General features: G+C 42.2%; 2 protein-coding genes across 2 annotated transcripts in view; both read right to left on the minus strand.

The window, feature by feature from the left end:
• The window catches only part of dnajc30b (DnaJ (Hsp40) homolog, subfamily C, member 30b), a 354,582-nt gene that overhangs the window by 178,792 nt on the left and 155,343 nt on the right, over positions 1-20,447 (minus strand). The gene's annotated exons all lie outside the window — the stretch shown is intronic.
• The window catches only part of LOC307166603 (P2X purinoceptor 4a-like), a 46,487-nt gene that overhangs the window by 18,679 nt on the left and 7,361 nt on the right, over positions 1-20,447 (minus strand). The window contains exons 3-8 of the mRNA XM_079885064.1: positions 14,744-14,815; positions 14,386-14,458; positions 14,196-14,292; positions 13,999-14,079; positions 13,681-13,822; positions 13,404-13,534 (exon numbers count right to left, since the gene is read on the minus strand). Coding sequence (XP_079741190.1) covers positions 13,404-13,534; positions 13,681-13,822; positions 13,999-14,079; positions 14,196-14,292; positions 14,386-14,458; positions 14,744-14,815 — 596 coding nt within the window. The remainder of the gene's footprint in view (positions 1-13,403; positions 13,535-13,680; positions 13,823-13,998; positions 14,080-14,195; positions 14,293-14,385; positions 14,459-14,743; positions 14,816-20,447) is intronic.

Raw genomic sequence — 20,447 nt, forward strand, 5'->3', positions numbered from 1 at the left:
GGGATAGTTCATCCCGAAATGAAAATTCTGTCATTATTTACTCATCCTCAAGTTGTTCCAAACCTGTATGAATTTCTTTCTTCTGCTGCACTCAAAAGAAGAGAGTGAAGAATGTTGGTAACCAGACAGTTGAGGGTAGCCATTGACTTCCATGGTATTTATTTTCTACTATGGAAATCAATGGCCATCGTCAACTTTCTGGTTACCAACATTCTTTAAAATATCTTCTTTTGTGTTCAACAGAAGAAAGAAACTCATACAGGTTTGGAACAACTTGAGGGTGAGTAAATGATGACAGAATTTTCATTTTGGGCTGAACCATCCCTTTAAAGAAATTTTCATTGTAAAACCCAAAGTTCTTTTATTCTACAAGATAAACGTGTTACTTGAATGCTATGTAGTTTCACAGAAATTGAACTGAGATATTGTTAATGGCTATAGCCCATAGGTGTTTGTTCCTCTTCATGAAGTCATGAGTTTAGATCCAACACCTGCCTGGAAGTTTCCATTGATCCCAATGACCTTGATTAGCTTGATTAGCTGCTTCAGGTGTGTTTAATTAGGGCTGGAGATAAAATCGGACACCCCTGCCGTAGTGATTTTTTTTATATTGAAGCATTAATAGATTTAAAAAAAAAAAAAGAAATAATCAGAATTTAACGATACTTTAATCATAGTTAGAATATTTTGTGTTCAGCAACTTTTTTTAAAAAGCAAATCGTATTGTGTTTAGTATATTAACATTCTTGAATGTGGCAACTGAATTGACTTGTTCTCGAGTAACATCATGCTTTCTTTTTCAGATTTCAGAGAACCCAGAGGAAAAGAGGCAGTCGTGTATCCTGATGTATGACAAGTTTTTATAATCCTGAACCGTTGGACCAGCTGTAGTTATGACATCAGACTTCTGAAGCCAATTTTTTTTTTAAAGGTTGAAATGCTTTTGTCCTATTTCTCCCCCTTTCTTTTTTTAAAGAATGATCTTTTAATATATTTTTGTCATTGATTGATTGAATAAAATAAATTAACTCAACTGCTGGAAATGTGTCATTTATATTTTAAAAGGTTTTTGCCAAATTTTTGGTCAGGAATTTGTTGACGCATCATTGAAGTGTAGTTGAAATATTAATGTTGTTTCAACATTAACTTAGTACATCAGATGGCAACATTGGTTGACATTCCTTTTCAGTGTTTCAACAAAATGTATTTAGAATCAACATCACATTGTAACATTGATTAAACCATATTACCAAAGATTATTTCTGTTAATTTCAGTGTTGATTCAACAGCAGTGATGTAGATTCAACATCATAGTGTAACATTGATTCAACAATATTACCATTGATTTATTTTAGTTAATTTCAGTGTTGATTCAATAGCAGTGATGTAGATTCAACATCTTAGTGTAACGTTGATTCAATATTACCATTGATTATTTGTGTTAATTTCAGTATTGATTCAGCATTGGTGATGTAGAATCAATCATAGTGTAATGTTGATTCAACATTAACTGAGGGTGCAAAAGTCATGTTGATAAAAAATCACTTTGTAATGTTGAATCAATACTATTACCGTTGATTTTTGGTTGAAATCTCAACATTGCTTCAGCATTAACTGAGGGTGCAAAAGTGACATTGAAACAACATCACTTTGTAATGTTGAAGCAATATTAACACCATTGAATTGTGATTGAAATCTGAACATTATTTCAATATTAACCGAGGGTGCAAAAGTTATGTTGAAACAACATCACTTTGTAATGTTGAAGCAATATTAACACCATTGAATTGTGATTGAAATCTGAACATTATTTCAATATTAACCGAGGGTGCAAAAGTGACATTGAAACAACATCACTTTGTAATGTTGAAGCAATATTAACACCATTGATTTGTGATTGAAATCTGAACATTATTTCAATATTAACCGAGGGTGCAAAAGTTATGTTGAAACAACATCACTTTTTAATGTTGAAGCAATATTAACACTATTGATTTGTGGTTGAAATCTGAACATTATTTCAATATTAACTGAGGGTGCAAGAGTGATGGTAAAACAACATCACTTTCTAACGTTATTTCAATGTAATCAGCGTTGACGCATCAACACTGACTCAACATTGTTTCAATGGTTACATGCTATCTGGGGTCAGTCTTGTCAGGCGTCTTTTTCAGATGAGGAGATTAACGTTACACACCGACAGGCGGTTGGTGAGTAAACGAAAATGTGCGCTTTGGCGGAAGGATGTTACGTGTCGTGATAATGTGGAGAGTGTCAAAATAAAGGTGCATATCGATATTTTAAGTGTGGAATCGATGCATCGTATCGTTAGACGTTATATCGATGCATCGATCCATATCGATGTATCGTTACACCCCTAGTGCTAGTCCATTTAAAACCTTAAAAACAAAGAGTAAAATTTTAAACTCTATTCTAAAACAGACTGACAGTGCAAAGAGTGTAAGTCGGGGGTGATGTGTTCATATTTGCGAGTGCCAGTCAGAAGTCTAGCAGCTATGTTTTGGACTGTTTGTAAGCAATTTATATAGGATTGGCTAATACCTATATACATTGAGTTGCAGTAGTCTAGTCGAGATGAGATAAAATCATGTATTAAAGCATCAAACTCAAGGAGTCTTGACTGAAAGAAACATACTTGTTACTAACAAAACCTTGGTTCCCTGAAATAACAGGAATGAGTATTGTGTCGCTAAATGCTTTGGGAAAACTACTTTTTCTCCGAATACTGAAGCCTTTTTGAATCACGCAGTGAAACTTCATGAACCTATGGGTCTTCAGCCTACCTGAACTGAAGTGGGCAGAGCACTCTATATATAATCTTAAGGCCTGAATAGGGCAGATTAAGTGCAAATCTTGCCTGTCCTCTGAAACCGGAAGAGAGAGTAATTACCTGTGCTCTAAATGGAGTAGAGAGCATTTTAGGTACATAGCTGTCTTGGTTTGAGAATGACTTTACAGAAAATCAAGGCAAGACGTGCTCACAGAGAGTGCTTGCAAGTCACACACTCACTTGACGCTGGGGCAAGTAGGACGGCGGTCTATAGCGGAAAGTGCCACAGCTCGGCCGACTGATGTTTTGTCTTGGTCTGAGTATTTAAAGAAATGTTGCAAGAGGAAAAATGGAGCGTATCTGGAAGAAAACAAAATTAGACTTTTTTCGCATTTCGTGGAAAGAGAGCACGATTTCATACAGAAAGGCCTTAAAAACTGCTAGATCTGCTTTTTTTTTTGTCTCTTAGAAGAAAACAAACACAACCCTAGGTATTTATTTGATACAGTGGCTAAATTAACGAGAAATAAAGCTGCTAATTCTGAAGTTTCCAAAAAGTATAGCAGAAAAGACTTTATGAACTTCTTTACTTGCAAGATTGATAATATTAGGGAAAAAATTATAACTATGCGAACGTCTACTACAGTATTGCATCAGGCAGTGCATTGTAGTGTCCCTGAGGAACAATTCCATTCATTCGTTGTTATAGGGGAGGAAGAATTGTCTAAACTTGTTAAATCATCTAAATCAACAACATGTTAGACCCTATACCGACTAAGCAACTGAAAGAGGGGGAGAAATCACCCCAGGGCATGATACAAGACAACCAACCGTGTCTAGTGTAAGTACACTCTCAGAATAGGTGGAGCACTGGGGCAGGCCGACTGAAGTTTTAGAGCTCCGCCTAACAAATTGGATGTAGGGGCTAATAATTAAATTTCCGTTTAGAGCAACAGAGTGTTGCTAGACCAGTCTAAATAGGGTGAGCCTCAACCTTGTATTATTGTAATATTCTACTGAGGCATTCTACTGGGCATTCTACTGAGACTGCATTACTGTCTGTCACAGAAGCCCTACGGATCGCAAAAGCTGCTTCCAAATCCTCAGTCCTCATCCTCCTGGACCTGTCTGCTGCCTTCGACACTGTGAATCATCAAATCCTTCTGTCCAGCCTCTCAGCACTGGGCATCACAGGAACTTCACTCCACTGGTTTGAGTCCTATCTCACAGGTAGGTCCTTCAAGGTCGCATGGAGAGGCGAGGTATCCAGAGCACATCAACTGACCACAGGGGTTCCCCAGGGTTCAGTTCTTGGTCCCCTCCTCTTCTCCATCTACACCACATCACTGGGACACATCATACAAGCACACGGCTTCTCCTACCACTGCTATGCTGATGACACACAGCTCTTCCTCTCGTTTCAACCAGATGATCCCACAGTAGCTGCACGGATCTCAAGCTGCCTGGCAGACATCTCGACGTGGATGAAGGAACATCACCTGCAGCTCAACTTGGCAAAGACTGAGCTTCTCGTCCTCCCTGCCAATCCGTCTCTACAGCACAACTTCACTATCCAGCTAGAGTCATCATCAATCACCCCATCAAAGTCGGTGAGAAATCTTGGAGTAACGTTTGATGACCAGCTGACCTTCACAGATCACATTTCAAAGACAGCTCGATCATGCAGGTTTGCACTGCACAACATCAGGAAGATCAGGCCTTTCCTAACTGAGCATGCAACACAACTTCTCGTCCAGGCCCTGGTCATTTCTAGGCTTGACTACTGTAATGCTCTTCTGGCCGGACTTCCAGCATGTGCAACTAAACCTCTACAGATGATCCAAAATGCTGCAGCCCGTCTTGTCTTCAACGAGCCAAAGAGGGCCCACGTCACTCCTCTGTTCAGCTCACTGCACTGGCTACCTCTCGCTGCTCGCATCAAGTTCAAGGCATTGACGCTTGCTTACAGATCTATCACAGACTCAGCTCCCTCCTACTTTCACTCACTCCTACGAGTCTACATCCCTGCCAGAAGCCTACGATCGGCCAACGAGCGACGTCTCGTGGTTCCATCCCAGAAAGCCACAAAATCACTTTCCAGAACATTCTCATTCACAGTTCCATGCTGGTGGAACGCTCTCCCCACCCTCATCCGGAATGCAGAATCCCTGACAACCTTCAAAAAACATCTGAAAACCCATCTCTTCCGGGAGCACTTAACCTCATAAAAAAAAAAAAAAAAAAAAAAAAAAAAAAAAAAAAAAACACCTCCCCTTTCCCTCTAAACCTCACTTATCGGGCTTATGCTACTCTGAATAATGCCTGAACTTTGTATCTTGAGCACTTCTTGCGCTGCTTTTTGTTTTTTGCCTCTTCATGATGACTCGCTTAATCTAGTCCTACTTTGTAAGTCGCTTTGGATAAAAGCGTCTGCTAAATGACTAAATGTAAATGTAAATGTAAATGTAATATTATTCTAAGTGTACATGGGAAACTATGGCATGATTATATAAAGTCTCTTATAGGGGTGTAAGAAAAAATCGATACACTTGAGTATCGTGATATTTTATTTTGCAATACTGTATCGATTTTCAAAAACGCAATATCGATTTTTTTTTTTTTTTTTTTACGTCCAAAAATATTCATGGTAAGACCGTAAGACAGTGGTTCACGTTTATGTTGTTTAAATCCCTACCACTAGATAGCTATGCTGAGACGCACCACTAGTGTCCTCGCCAGGCTCGCCTATAACGGTGCGTGTCCACTGGACATTTTAGGATTGACAGCGGACCGGAGAAAGCGTTGAGAGCGACCGAGAGCGTCAAAAAGTTGGGCAGTTCCTTTATACAAATATCAAGCGAAAAACGCAGTCGGCAGCCAATTGCTGTGAGGTTCGGGATGTGACGTCTGTCTTGAGAGTTTAAACATATGCAAATTGTGCCGGAGTTTATGCTGGATTTAGTGCGTAAATCATTTTGTTTACAAATTAGACGTTGTGCAGTTGTTATATAGCCTATATGTTAAATATTTCATTTTGGATGTGTTTATTGTAATTATATTGGCTGGTTTTATAAAAGTTTATACAACTGAAAGGATATCTTTGCTTGGTGCATTTGGAAACAAAGCTTGTCTATTTCTTAATGTAATCGTGTGCATCGTTCACACCAAACTCGAATAGAGCATCTGGCGCGAGTGATTTCAATGTTAAGTCAATGCAAAGACGCGTTTACGCGCGTCTAGAGGTCCTGCGGCACGAGGCGTTTAGCGCGGCGCGGTTCACCTCATTCGCGCGTCCAGTTCTTTTAAAATCTTTTATCACATAAAACTTGATTTCAATATGACACATTCATTTTGTTCACTTTCATCCACTTTCATTCATTTTCGTCCAGTTCACGTTGTTGTTTTGTATTGTGACAGGGGCTATGTACCTATTTTCTTTTATTATGGCCTACTTGAGCATATAACAATTTGCTCACTAAGAACCTGTGAACCACAATCCCAAACTGGCAGTTTGATTTTCTGTGTACTGAATTGTTTACCTAAAGTAAACTTCTTTGACTTTTATGCACATCATGTCTTTTTAAAAATATTTTTAATATATTTTACTTTTAAAAAATCCCAATATATCGCCTTATGCACAGTATCGAAATATATTGCAATATATTGAATCGTGACCCATGTATCGTGATACGTATCGCCAGATTCTTGCCAATACACAGCCCTAGTCTCTTAGAAGAAAACAAGTCTCTTAGAAGAGTGTTTACAGATCTACGAGCACTAAATAGCACACTATTAGAAATAAGCAAGCATGGTGTGGCATCTAAAGGTATAAGTCAATTGCCTGTCTAATGACCAAGACCGACGAGTTTGTCGGAAAGAAAGAAAAATAATAACCTTTATTTTATAAAGCGCCTTTAAAAGCAGCTTCTCAAAGCGCTGTACACACAATAAACAATTGTTAAAAGAAACACATCAACAGGTAAATGCAAGTTTAAAAAAATATGTCTTAAGTTGACCTTTAAAAATGGCATAATGTCACGGAATGGTAAACGAGAGTCGAGGATACAAATGCAGAGTTAGTTTATTAGTGACATGCAGGTACGATACAAACACAAAAACTCAGGAACTCCAGGAAACAAGAAACACGGACAACGAACCAGCACAAGACTACAAACACAAGGAGGCTAAATAGGGGAACAAACAAAGGAGGGTAACGAGACAAACAGGTGGGACAAATTAACCAATAATCAGATAACAAGATGGGAGGGGCTAGACAATAGACACGAGCACATGGCCCAAAATAACAAAACACCCATGTGCATAACAAGACAGGACAGGCATGTGACATTACGCCCTCCCTACGGAGCGGCTACCAGACGCTCCATAAGACCAGGGCGGGACGGGAGAGACAGACCAGGGCGGGCTGGGAGGGACAGACCAGGGCGGGACGGGAGGGACAGACCAGGGCGGGACGGGAGGGACAGACCAGGGCGGGACAAGGGGAATGGACAGTTCAGAAGGCCAGGGAGACACACAACGTTTGGGAGTCCAGGGCAGAGCAGACAGTCCATCTGGCGGCCAGGGCGGAGACGACAGTCCATCGGGCGGCCAGGGCGGCGACGACAGTCCATCGGGCGGCCAGGGCGGAGACGACAGTCCATCGGGCGGCCAGGGCGGAGACCACCCCTCGGGCGGCCAGGGCGAAGACCACCCCTCGGGCGGCCAAGGAACAGGCACCAGCTCAGGAACAGACACCACCGGCTCAGACACCACCGGTTCAGGAACAGATACCACCGGCCCAGGAACAGGCACCACCGGCTCAGGAACAGGCACCACCGGCTCAGGAACAGGAACAGACACCACCGGCTCAGGCTCAGGAACAGACACCACCGGCTCAGGCTCAGGAACAGACACCACCGGCTCAGGCTCAGGAACAAACACAGGCTCGACTGCGGCCATTTTGTCAGGGGACACAGGCTCGGCATGCGTGACGTGAACAGGCTCGGCGGATGCCATCTTGTCCGAAGACCCAGGCTCGGCAGGCGTGACATGAACAGGCTCGGCGGCGGCCATCTTGTCTGAAGACACAGGCTCGGCAAACGTGACGTGAACACTCTCGGCGGCGGCCATCTTGTCCGAAGACCCAGGCTCGGCAGGCGTGACGTGAACAGGCTCGGACTGGGCAGACGCGACGTGAACAGTCTCTGGCTGGGCAGACGCGAGGTGAACAGTCTCTGGCTGGGCAGACGCGACGTGAACAGTCTCTGGCTGGGCAGACGCGACGTGAACAGTCTCTGGCTGGGCAGACGCGACGTGAAAAGTCTCTGGCTGGGCAGACGCGACATGAACAGTCTCTGGCTGGGCAGACGTGACGTGAAGAGTCTCTGGCTGGGCAGACGTGACGTGAACAGTCTCTGGCTGGGCAGACGTGACGTGAATAATCTCTGGCTGGGCAGACGTGACGTGGACAATCTCTGGATCGGCAGATGTGACGTGAACAGTTCTGGGAAACTCTAGGATCTTGTATAGTTTTTCGAAGTAATCCAACAGAGTCTCAGCTGCTCTGTCTATCTCAGACTGCACAGGGACCTCCGAGACTGGGACCACTGGAACTGGGACCACCGGACTCGGGACCACCGGAACTGGGACCACTAGACACGGGACCACCGGAACTGGGACCACCGGACTCGGGACCACCGGAACTGGGACCACCGGACTCGGGACCACCTTACTCGGGACCACCGGAACTGAGACCACCGAACTCGGGACCACCGGAACTGGGACCACCGGAACAGGCACGGAGGAAGTCTTCCTACCTCTCCTCCGTTTCGGGACCAGCGACGAAGGCTTTCCCTTCCACTGACTGCCATCTGCCGTGATACTCTCCTCCTCCAAAGTCCTTTGAGCGCATCTGGAAAAGTACTCCAGCAAGGAAATAGAGGCTCCTTCTCCCTCTCCCTGAGGAAAAATTTCACTCCACTGTATCCACATACTTGGCTGGTTCGTTCTGTCACGGAATGGTAAACGAGAGTCGAGGATACAAATGCAGAGTTAGTTTATTAGTGACATGCAGGTACGATACAAACACAAAAACTCAGGAACTCCAGGAAACAAGAAACACGGACAACGAACCAGCACAAGTCTTCTTCTTCTTCTTCTTCTTCTTCTTCTTCTTCTTCTTCTTCTTCTTCTTCTTCTTCTTCTTCATTGTTTGGTGTTTTATGGCGGTTGGCAAACCAACTTTCGGTGCATTCCAGCACAAGACTACAAACACAAGGAGGCTAAATAGGGGAACAAACAAAGGAGGGTAACGAGACAAACAGGTGGGACAAATTAACCAATAATCAGATAACAAGATGGGAGGGGCTAGACAATAGACACGAGCACATGGCCCAAAATAACAAAACACCCATGTGCATAACAAGACAGGACAGGCATGTGACACATAAGTCTGAGCTTCCCTAAGTTCAAGAGGTAGAGAATTCCAAAGGACAGGTGCATAGAAAGAGAAAGCCCTTTCACCCATAGACTTTAAGCGAGTTTTAGGAACAACCAGCATGCTCGATTGTGAGGAGTGCAATCTGCGATTAGGAGTGTAGGGGTACAACAGTTCTGCTAGATAATTTGGAGCCAGGCCGTGCAAAGATTTGCATGTGAGCATCATAATCTTGAAATCGATTCGGAACCTGACTGGAAGCCAATGCAAAGATTCCAAAACCGGAATGATATGGTTGCATATTCTGGACCCAGTTAAGATCCTGGCGGCAGAATTTTGTACATGTTGAAGCTTGTGTAGTGTAGATTTAGAAACTCCGGCTAAAAGGGCGTTACAATAGTCTATCTGAGAGACAACGAAGGAATTTATCAGTTTTTCAGCTACAGGAAAAGTTAACATCGGCCGCAATCTAGCGATGTTTCTAAGATGGAAGAAAGATGTTTTAACAGTACTCTGAATGAAAGAATCAAATGAAAGATTAGCATCAAAAATAACTCCAAGGTTCCTCATTTTACTCTGGATACCCAAGACAGAGCCATCAAGAGTCAAAGACGAAGAACCAGCTTTGGAACCAATGAGCATAACTTCAGTTTTATCATTGTTCAAACACAGGAAATTATTACTCATCCAGGTTTTTATTTCAGTAATACAGCCAGAAAGAAAATCAGTGTCGGGGCGCTCATCTGGTTTTGAATGTATATAAATCTGTGTATCGTCGGCATACAAATGATAATGGAGGCCGAGCGATCTCAAGAGATAGCCAAGTAGTGATAGATATATGTTAAAAAGTAAAGGGCCCAGAACTGACCCCTGAGGAACACCAGTGAGAACAGAGCTAATCTCAGACCTATGGTCACCCATTGATGAACTGGGAACAGTCTGCAAAATAGGATCTAAACCACTTTAAAACTGTCCCCGACACACCAGACACTCTCTCAAGGTGTGTAAGCAATAGACTGTGATCAACAGTGTCAAAAGCGGCTCTTAAGTCTAGAAGAATGAGAATAGATGTTGCACCAGAGTCAGAAGCCATCAACAAATCATTGGTGACTTTATCCAAGGCCGTCTCAGTACTGTGAAATTTACGGAAACCTGACTGAAGTGGTTCAAAAAGGTTATTAATCCTGAGATGGTTACACAAATGAGAGGCAACAATACGCTCAAGTATTTTTGCCAGAAACGGAAGGTTTGAAATAGGACGATAATTATTAAAATCATATACATTCTCTTTTTTAGGTACTGGAGTTACCGCAGCAATCTTTAATGCTGCTGGAACATCCCCAGTCTGCAAAGAGTCGTTCATAATACCGAGAACAGCCGGGCACAGGACATGATTTAAATAAGCATGTGGGAATAGGATCAAGCAAGCAAGTGGAAGATTTCATGCTAGATGCCTCCCTTTTAAGAGTCTCAGTATCAAGAAGAGGAAAGTTGGTTAGAAATGTACCAGTGAACCCAGGTGGACAGTGGAATGAAGGAGTAGAAACAGATGAGACAGAAATTTATGTACGTTATCAATTTTTGAATTGAAGAAATGAAGAAAAGAGTTACACAGCTGCTGAGAAACAGGCATGGTAGTAACAGCTTTAACTTGAAGCAGTCTATTTATAGTTTGAAACAAATGTCTTGGGTTTTCTTGATTGTTTTCAATAGTCTGAGAGAAATACGAAGATCTTTCAATCTCAATAAATGCTCTGTAGTCACTTAGAAGGCCCTTCCAGGCTAGATAATGAACATTCAAGCCAGTGAGATGCCATTTTCGCTCCATTTTCCGACAGGCAGCCTTCTTAGTGCGCAGATTGTCATTATACCATGGAGCATTGCGTGCAAAAGTAACCTTGCGTGACCTCAGGGGAGTAAAGGTATCCAGATTAACAGCAAGAGCGTTATTCAGCTGTGAGACTTTCTCCTCCAAAGATGTGAAGTGCAGATCATTGAAAGTGAAAACAAGAGAATTCGAAAATACTGTCTGATCAATAGACTTCCACTTCCGAAATGTTGGAAGCAATGTTGGAAGATAGAAGTAACACAAGAACTGTCCTCCTGCAACATGCAAAAACATGTGATTGTGATCAGTGACACCTGAAATACTCCCTCATGAGTATAAGATGTCTAAAGGCATGTTGATAGAATGTAACTATCCCAGACTGCATACATGTTGGTCAATAGAACGCATTTGTTTGATGAAACCTGTTTGGAAACAATTTTGGAATTCTGATTGGTGCTGTTTGTAGTGCAGAAATTACAAACTTCACTTTTAACCCTTGTGTGGTGTTCATATTTTAGTTACTCAGCCAGTGTTCGTGGGTCTGGTGGACCCGCTGCATTTTTGGGTTTTTAATTCAACACAATCAAAAATGTTATGTTAAAATACTCAACAGATGTTTACTTCATCCCAATTACAAGCAATATAAACAGCATATATGGTTAATATTTTCTCTTTACCTTTGTTAGATCACATTTAAGAATTGCAACCTCGTGTGGGAATGGCAGGAGTAGAAACACAAAACTCACTCTTGCACTCTTTCACACTTACACACAATCTCTCTCTCACACGCACGCACACACACACACACACACACACACACACACACACACACACACACACACACACACTCATGCACACACATACACACACCCACAACACACACACAGACACACACAAAACACACACACACACACACACATGCACACACACACACACACACACACACACACACACACACACACACTCACTTGGATATGTGGTGTATGGTCACTCTCCATAGGCATAATGGTTTTTCTAATGTACAAACTGTATAATCTGTCCCCCTACACTAACCCTACCCCTAAACCTACCAATCACAGAATTCACACTGAATTTCAAAAAACACCATTTAGTATGTTTTAGTATGAGGACACAGATGTCATCATAAACCATGTTTACGTTGTAATACCCATGTCATTATACACATTTGTGTCCTCATAAACCATATACAAGAACATACACACACTAACAGCAGGCCCTGACAGGAGGAGGACAGAGTAAACGTACACAGGACCTACAATTTCCACACTTTTATTAGCCCCGGGTCCAGTAGACCCGAACATCCTGTGTGTAATATAAATGTGTACAGTGTGTTTTCATTGAAAATGTGTTCTGATATATATTCCTCACAGAAAATGAGCCAAGGCCAATGAGTCTCAGTTTGAAAAAATAATTAATTGTATCATTATTCTTTTGATAAAAAATTTAAACGGGTCCAACAGACCTGAACACCATACAAGGGTTAAGGTAACTAAAGTTGGTCAGCTTATTTATATGGTAATGGTCATGACATCTTATTAAGTGTGTACAGATCTATGGGCACTAAATAGCACACTATTAGAAATAAGCAAGCATGGTGTAACATCTAAAGTCAATTGCCTCTGTCTAATGACCAAGACCGACGAGTTTGTGATTATATGATCCGTATCTCCGGCTGGTGCGAGACTCGAAGTGTTATAGGAATCCGAATGTGAGTGTGATTTCAATAAAGAGTTAAATAGAATAATCAAGTGTGTAGATAAATTATTATATAAATGGTCAATAACTAATTGGCATTCTAACCTAAATTTGAGGCTGTGATAAAATGGAGTCAGATAAAAGTTTAATTGGAATTATATTACTTTGCCACACTGAAAAGACCGAACGCACAGGACTGAACAGGCCCTACATCAGTGGTGTATTCTACGTGATACGCAGGTAGGCTATACGCCGTATACCCACTAGAAAAAAACAAGGATTTGCGTATACCCACTTAAAAAAAGCGTGAGGATACGTATCAACTTCGTTTTGTGTCAGAACTTTCACACTTTAATTCATAAATTCACCGTGTCTGTGTTTGCGAAGCGACGGATCGAATCGCGGAATCCAGTCACGAAACGTCATGGAATTCGGCTATTTTTGAATGAATAAATCAAAAGTAGGGCTGTACAATGAATCAAATCTCGATATGGACTAGTGTCTATGAATATTAAAGCTAAAAGAGACTGCAGTTGTTCTACACGTTCTGCACGGGGATATTACAGTATACTCACTACAAAAAACTAGACTACACCACTGCCCTACATAGTTACAGTATAAACATCTTTTACCGTAAGTTGTGCACTGGGGTTTTACTACTTTCTGGGTCCTTCTTGTCTATTCTGCGGAAGGAGTACTGGGGAGCACACGAGTCAGTATCCAGGTCACAATCCCACTGGATTTGCACTGCCATTATTCCCCCCTGAGCACAGAAAACACTCAAAGATGTCAGTCAGTTCTACAGCAGTGTAACAACAAAACACATATTCATCAACAGAGTATCATAAGGGGATTAAAGCTTATTCATGATAAGATCAATGTCAAATAAACATAAAATTAGTTTCTGACATAGACTGCCATGGTCTGAAAATCCTCTCGAGCCTCTTCAAAAATATCTTTGATTCTGAAAATTGGGCAGTTAGGGTCAGTATTCCTGTTGAACACACAGTTTGCCAAGTAGGAGCGGCTCATGTTTGGTAGGATATTCCTTCTGCAAGAAATAAAGAAATAAGCAACACTACATTAACTCACTTTATTAAGTAAAATTTATATGTTTGATTTGCAGCACTTCTGTTGCACATTTGTAGTTAAAATACAGAAAAAATGGTGCTGAAATATGTGTTAGATAAAGACGATCTCTTTGATGATGAACAAAGATGAACATACTTGTTGAAGTTAAATTTGGTGAATTGAATATTATTCTTTATGAGTATCGTGAAGTTTTCAGCATCTGCCAGGAGTGCTGGACTGAAATATCAAGGCAAAAAACATGAATATTATGAATAACTTTACATCTAAAACTAAGAAATAAGTTTCAACGTGTATTTTTTTTAGTTTGAGATGGTGAGTGGTTGGAGTTTTACTTCGGAGGTTCGACTTTCTTCTCCACAGGACACCAGGCCAGCACCTCACATGTCTTCACTGAGTCTGAGAAATCGACACATCTACCTGTCTGAACACCTAAAACAGAGGCATGTCTAAATAGTCAGTACTGCCTGGATTTCAAGTCACAAAAAGTAATATTTTGTATACAGTGTACAGACTGAGCCATACCATTCCCTCGAGCATATTTAAAGCCTTTGGTGCAGTTCATGTCAGATGTGCAAATGGATTTCAGGGTTGGATACTAAATGAAATTAAAATGAATACCAAGTAATGCAATACAAAGAATTCATAAATGTAATACTAAGCCAAAGACGGGTAAATGTCAAATAAGTTGATTTAGTTTTAAAATAAATTAACAGCCAAATCTTTTATGGTCATTCAATAAGTTGAATGACATTGATATAATGTTATATATTATTCGGAATTTGTTTTGAGGTGTAATTTTAGTTGTGTTTGTGCCTGTGTCTAAATGGAAGCTCAAAGAAGAGGAAAGATTACGAGAGAGCACACTTTCTTCATGTCTCACCTCTGCACATTTTGACAGTGTTTGGTTTGGTGTGAGGATCATGTTGGTCATCAGGAAGAAAGAACTGGCCTCCTGCAACATGCAAAACATGTGAATGTGATAAGTGACACCTGAAATAGTTCCTCATGAGTATAAGATGTCTAAAGGCATGTTGATAGAATGTCAGACTGTCAGAATCCCAGACTGCATACATGTTGGCCAGTAGAATGTTCAGCGAATCCAACAAAGAGCAGAAAGACATTTTATCCCATAAAACTCATCTTTGATCACCAAAATGACATATTTAAACGTAAATCCTGTGGGAAAGAAAAAAAATGTCTTCAAGCATTAAAATAGCTTGAATGTAACTCGACACCCTTACTTGATTTAGTATACGCGGATCTATGAATATGCTAATTGGTCCCGCCTCCACTCACTCACATCAGTGACGCAAGTTTACCAGTGACGCATATTTAAAGGGTAACTAAACCCCTGTTCAGAGCCTGACTCCACCCAGAGGGAACCACAACTTTCAATAAGAAAATTCAACTGCAGTAGCCACCGTTCAACCTGAAGAGGGCAGCACTCAGACGTTGTTACACCATATTTTGTAGAATTAAAACACTTTAAACACAAATGTCAAAAAAATTACTTGAATCAATGAACAGCATTAACAAAGACCCAGTCTTACAGATCATTAAAAAAAAAGTTGGTTTAAGGTTTAGTTACCCTTTAAAGAGTGCGTTAGTAATGTGTGCCTAATATAGGCGGGTCCATAGATATCCATATAAGGCTAGATGTCTTAAGGCGGAGTCTCGAAAGGCATCACTGGCGGCCATCTTGTCACAGGGAAGCTGTGAATTAAGGTGAGTGATCAGCACACACACAAATCCTCTTATCTCGCTGAAATCTTGACGGATTTACAAACGGTTTGGTTTCTTACAAACGTTATTAACGTGGCTATAATTCTTTCATATGGAAGTCCATTGTTATAATTATTCACATGTATGCAGTGTCATAACTACATCTCTGACATTTATAACAAACCAAACCGTTTGAAAATCGGTAGAAAATTGAGCAAGTTATGGTTATTTAAACGTACATGCATCATGTTGTGAGTGAGCAAGCTCCCTGTGGCAAGATGGCAACCGTGTGCATATTTAAAGTTAGAGAAACTGAGACATTCCATGCAAGGCTCTGTCAACAGATTTTTTTAAAGTCTGGAGGCCTTTCCTTTCATATTTTGAAGATAGATTCAACCCAAACACTAAGTGTAAGCTTAATCCCCTCCCCCCTTTACCCCCCACCTAGTAGGTTTTTTGTTTGCTTTTTTTTTCTTATTTTGTTTGAGATGTTGTATTAACATTTTAATTTGATGTGACTGTTGTTTAAATGTTTGGAAAATTCAATAAAAAATACTTGTCTACTTCAGGTCAGCTAAGGTAAGCCATAGGTACCTGTTAAGGACGACCATGAACCCCATGGAACGGACGATGGCTTGAGCAGAGCGCTTAGTAGCCATCAGCGCGAGATCAGTTGCCGCACGCAGATCCCTGATGACGTCAGCATCAGCTGCGCCGCCGTCGAGGGATTGAAGCAGTTTTGCTTGGAACACCAGGGGCCTTATGTATCAATCTTGCGTACGCACAAAAACAGTGCGTACACCAGCTTTCACGCTCACGGTCGGATGTACTAACAGTGAAATTAACGCGAGAATGTGTACGTGCCTACGTACTTTTCTCATTGTTTTTGTCCGTTGGCGACTCTTACAGGCAATGAAGTGAAGTTGCAAACATTACACAAAGAATTGTTCTACAAGTCTATCGCACCACCACCTGTGGGAAGCATTACTATTAATTGGCAATTTATAAAATAATTTACATACAGTATATTGTCACACGAGCCTTAAGGGAATATTCTATCAATTATGCAATTAAGTAAGAACATATAAAAGCATATGCAAATTGATACAACCCTTAGTCTATAAATAAAATAATATCAAATATAATATAATATAATATAAATAAAAATATTAAATATGAATTAATATAAAATATAATATAAAATATAATATAAAATATAATATAAAATATTATATATATATATATATATATATATATATATATATATATATATATATATATAATTTATATAATAATAATAATACCGCATTGACGGCATCAGCCAAACTCTCCCACTCATATTTTTTCCTTTTGTTATTAATTCCGGAGGACAAAGTTCCAAATAAAATATTTTTTCTCGTTTCTACCTCCAATAGTAGCACCTCCAATTCACTTTCTGTAAAGTTTCGTTTCTTGTCGCTTGCTTTAGCCATTTTCTTACTGCTTTCTTTTGCCAAAGTGGACTCATTACCATATTTAAATTGATTTAATTAAGGGAGGAGACTGGGTTGGGGCGTTGTGCTCGTGCATGTGCGCTCAATTTTACGTTAATTGGGATGTACAAAGAGAATATGTGTGGGATCCTTTGTACGCAGAGATTGAGACACGCACATTTACAGCTTTGTCCGTACGCAATGTTTTAGTATGAATTCAACGCAAGTCTTTGTACATGAGGCCCCTGGAGTACTGCCATGGCATGAAGAGCAGAAGCTGCCTCCCCTGCAGAAGCATAGGCTTTGTCCGCTTGTTGGGCCGTGAACCTGCACAGCTTGGAAGGCAGGCTGCGGTCCGAACTCAATGCAGAGGAAGGCCGGCACAGGTGCGCGGCAACAGTCTCCTCGACGGGGGGAATGCGCACATACCCGTGGGCTTCCGCCCCGTCCACGTGCGCGCACATGGCCTGCGTGGCAGAGTGGGTGCGTGCCGATTGGGGTGCAGCCCACGACTTCACCACGTGCTCGTGCACGTCTGGAAAGAACAGGGTTCTTCCAGACGGCAACCTCCCCGTCTCTTTCTTGAAACCAACACGGAAATTGAGTTAAACTGCAATTCATCGACTGGCCACTTGAGGCTGGCTGCAGGAGTGAGTCAAATCTGTATCTCCTCCATGTTAAAATTACCAACTTTACAGCAGAAAAAAACATCTTTACAGCCTGGTTCTCTATGTGGCTTTGGTCTATACAGCTAATTTTGCCCTTCATAACAACTGTGAGGGGGGTGAATTTTTTTATAACTCATCCGTTTAGTTGATTAATATTTAAAGGAGCTGTATGTAAGAAATGTATTTCAATTAATCATAAAATGGCCCTGATATGTCACTAGACATTAAGAAATCATGTTCATTTCAAATACTTATATCACTGACAAAAGTAGTACGGCCAGGATATTGTCATTTAAAAAGTGAAGTTGCAGCCCTCAACTGATGTTGATGTTGTCATCTTGTGTTTTGGCCTGAAGCGCCGCCCTCCATCTATCTACCAATCACGAAGTCAGTAGTGTTTCTGCATCCGGGTTGCCAGCTCTGCTCTAGTTACCACAGCTGCAGCTACAAACTGCAGCCTATGTTCCTGCTGGATCCTGCAGCCTATCTGGCAACCTCGAGTCAGGGGGAGGGGGAGGGGATACACCGCTCTATACAGTAATTTGAAAGTGATTGCAGTACCAGTTTTGGCCACAATCTTACATACAGCTCCTTTAAAGTTCGTTCTGCTCTCACGGAACAGATAGATTATAATATGCTTATGTACCGTCAGATGAAATCCTGCAGGTGTCGGTGCTTTCTCCGTCCATGCTATAAATGCACATCCTTGAATGAGCGTGGATTTTCTAGCGCATTACTTGAACTTCATAGGCAATATATCTATGGTTTAACCCATTTGAGAGGCGGCCAAAATCAGAATTTAAAATGGACTGAATAAGCTCTCTATGAACTTGACGAGCGATGCCGCGCTGACAGACCATAGACTATAAAAAAAGAGTGACTGACATGTAACGTTATGCACATAAATCAGTCACACATACACTCTCAGAGTAATATTAAGTTACTGCATAATACATTTTCAACTAGCAGAATAGTACAGAATCACGATACACAGTCTCACTTGTAGCCATGTCTTTTAACTATTATAATATTTCGAAGGGCAAAAATAGGAACTTTTAATTGGCTTACATCATCAACTGTCACTTTAGCGCGAGGCCCTGTGCAGTCGCAGACTTGGTACTGTCAGTAGCATAACGTTATAGCATTACCTCCCCAGCCTGAGATAACTCGATCACGTCGAGCTAGGTGGGCGTGATCTCAGATGGCCAGGCTCCTGAGCTCCACTCACGCCCCGCCTCTTTGCCCATTTTCTGTTATCCGGGAGTGACGCAAGGTGGCGACGGCCTGCTCCGCCCACTTTAGGCTTCAAAAATGCTCTTCAAAAACCTACGGGTGAAGTCACAGACATTACGTCCATATTTTTTTACAGTCTATGGGTTCTTCTCCTCGATGAGGCCTGGCGGCGACGCGACTGGAGGAACCACGAGTCCAGCTTACTTTTCACAGGCTCGTCCAGTGCGAAGTTCGCATCGGCGTGGTGGGGGGGCGAGAGCTATCGTCCGCGAAGTTTACAGCGTCAAACTCGTCTTCGGGCAGGGGAGGGCCCACCAGTGGCTCGCTGGCGGCAGTGGGCCTCATCCCCGCTGTTGCCCGAGCCACTTCTCTCCTGGCTCTGAGGGCGCGCACTGGCAGCTCGGCGCAGTGGGCGCACGTGTCATCCGTGAGTGCCACCTCGGCGTGGGCGAGGCCCAGGCAGGTGACACAGAACTGGTGAAGGTCGGGCGGGTCAATGGGACCCGCACAAATCTGGCATGTAGCAGCCATCGGATGCAGAGAGGAAAAACAGGGGTCAGTAGTCCTCTATTGCAACTTCCACAATGACTTAGATAAGACTTCTAGCGTGAAGAAAGAGATTCTGACATAATTTTCCTTTTAGACCATAGGCTGGTGCACAGACCAGTTTTTTAAACTAGAAAAAGTGGATTCGGACTTTAGGCTGAAGGAAATGCATATTAACGTGTGTACAGAAGAGGGCGCCGCTCAAACAAACCTTTCGGCTGCTGTTATTCTGGATAACGGAAGAATAGGATGCAGGAGAAAAAAGTTTAACACTTTACCAAAAAAAACTAAAAAGTCTATATTCATTTTTGCTTATGGTTTAACTGAATCATCGAAGGTACGAAGCAAGTACATTTGTCAATAAAGTGAGATTAAATGCCATCCATCCATCCATCTTCCTCCGCTTATCCGGGGCCGGGTCGCGGGGGCAGCAGTCTAAGCAGAGATGCCCAGACTTCCCTCTCCCCGGACACTTTTTCCAGCTCTTCCGGGGGGACACCGAGGCGTTCCCAGGCCAGCCGGGAGACATAGTCTCTCCAGCGTGACCTAGGTCTTCCCCGGGGTCTCCTCCCAGTGGGACGCGCCCGGAACACCTTCCCGGGAAGGCGTCCAGGAGGCATCCGAAACAGATGCCCGAGCCACCTCAGCTGACCCCTCTCGATGTGGAGGAGCAGCGGCTCTACTCTGAGCTCCTCCCGAGTGACCGAGCTTCTCACCCTATCTCTAAGGGATCGCCCAGCCACCCTGCTGAGAAAGCTCATTTCGGCCGCCTGTATCCGGGATCTTGTCCTTTCGGTCATGACCCAAAGCTCATGACCATAGGTGAGAGTAGGAACGTAGATTGACCGGTAAATCGAGAGCTTCGCCTTGCGGCTCAGCTCTTTCTTCACCACGACAGACCGGTACATCGACCGCATTACTGCAGAAGCTGCACCGATCCGTC

Source organism: Squalius cephalus, assembly GCF_949319135.1.
Source record: "Squalius cephalus genome assembly, chromosome: 11".
NCBI classification, from domain to species: domain Eukaryota; kingdom Metazoa; phylum Chordata; class Actinopteri; order Cypriniformes; family Leuciscidae; genus Squalius; species Squalius cephalus.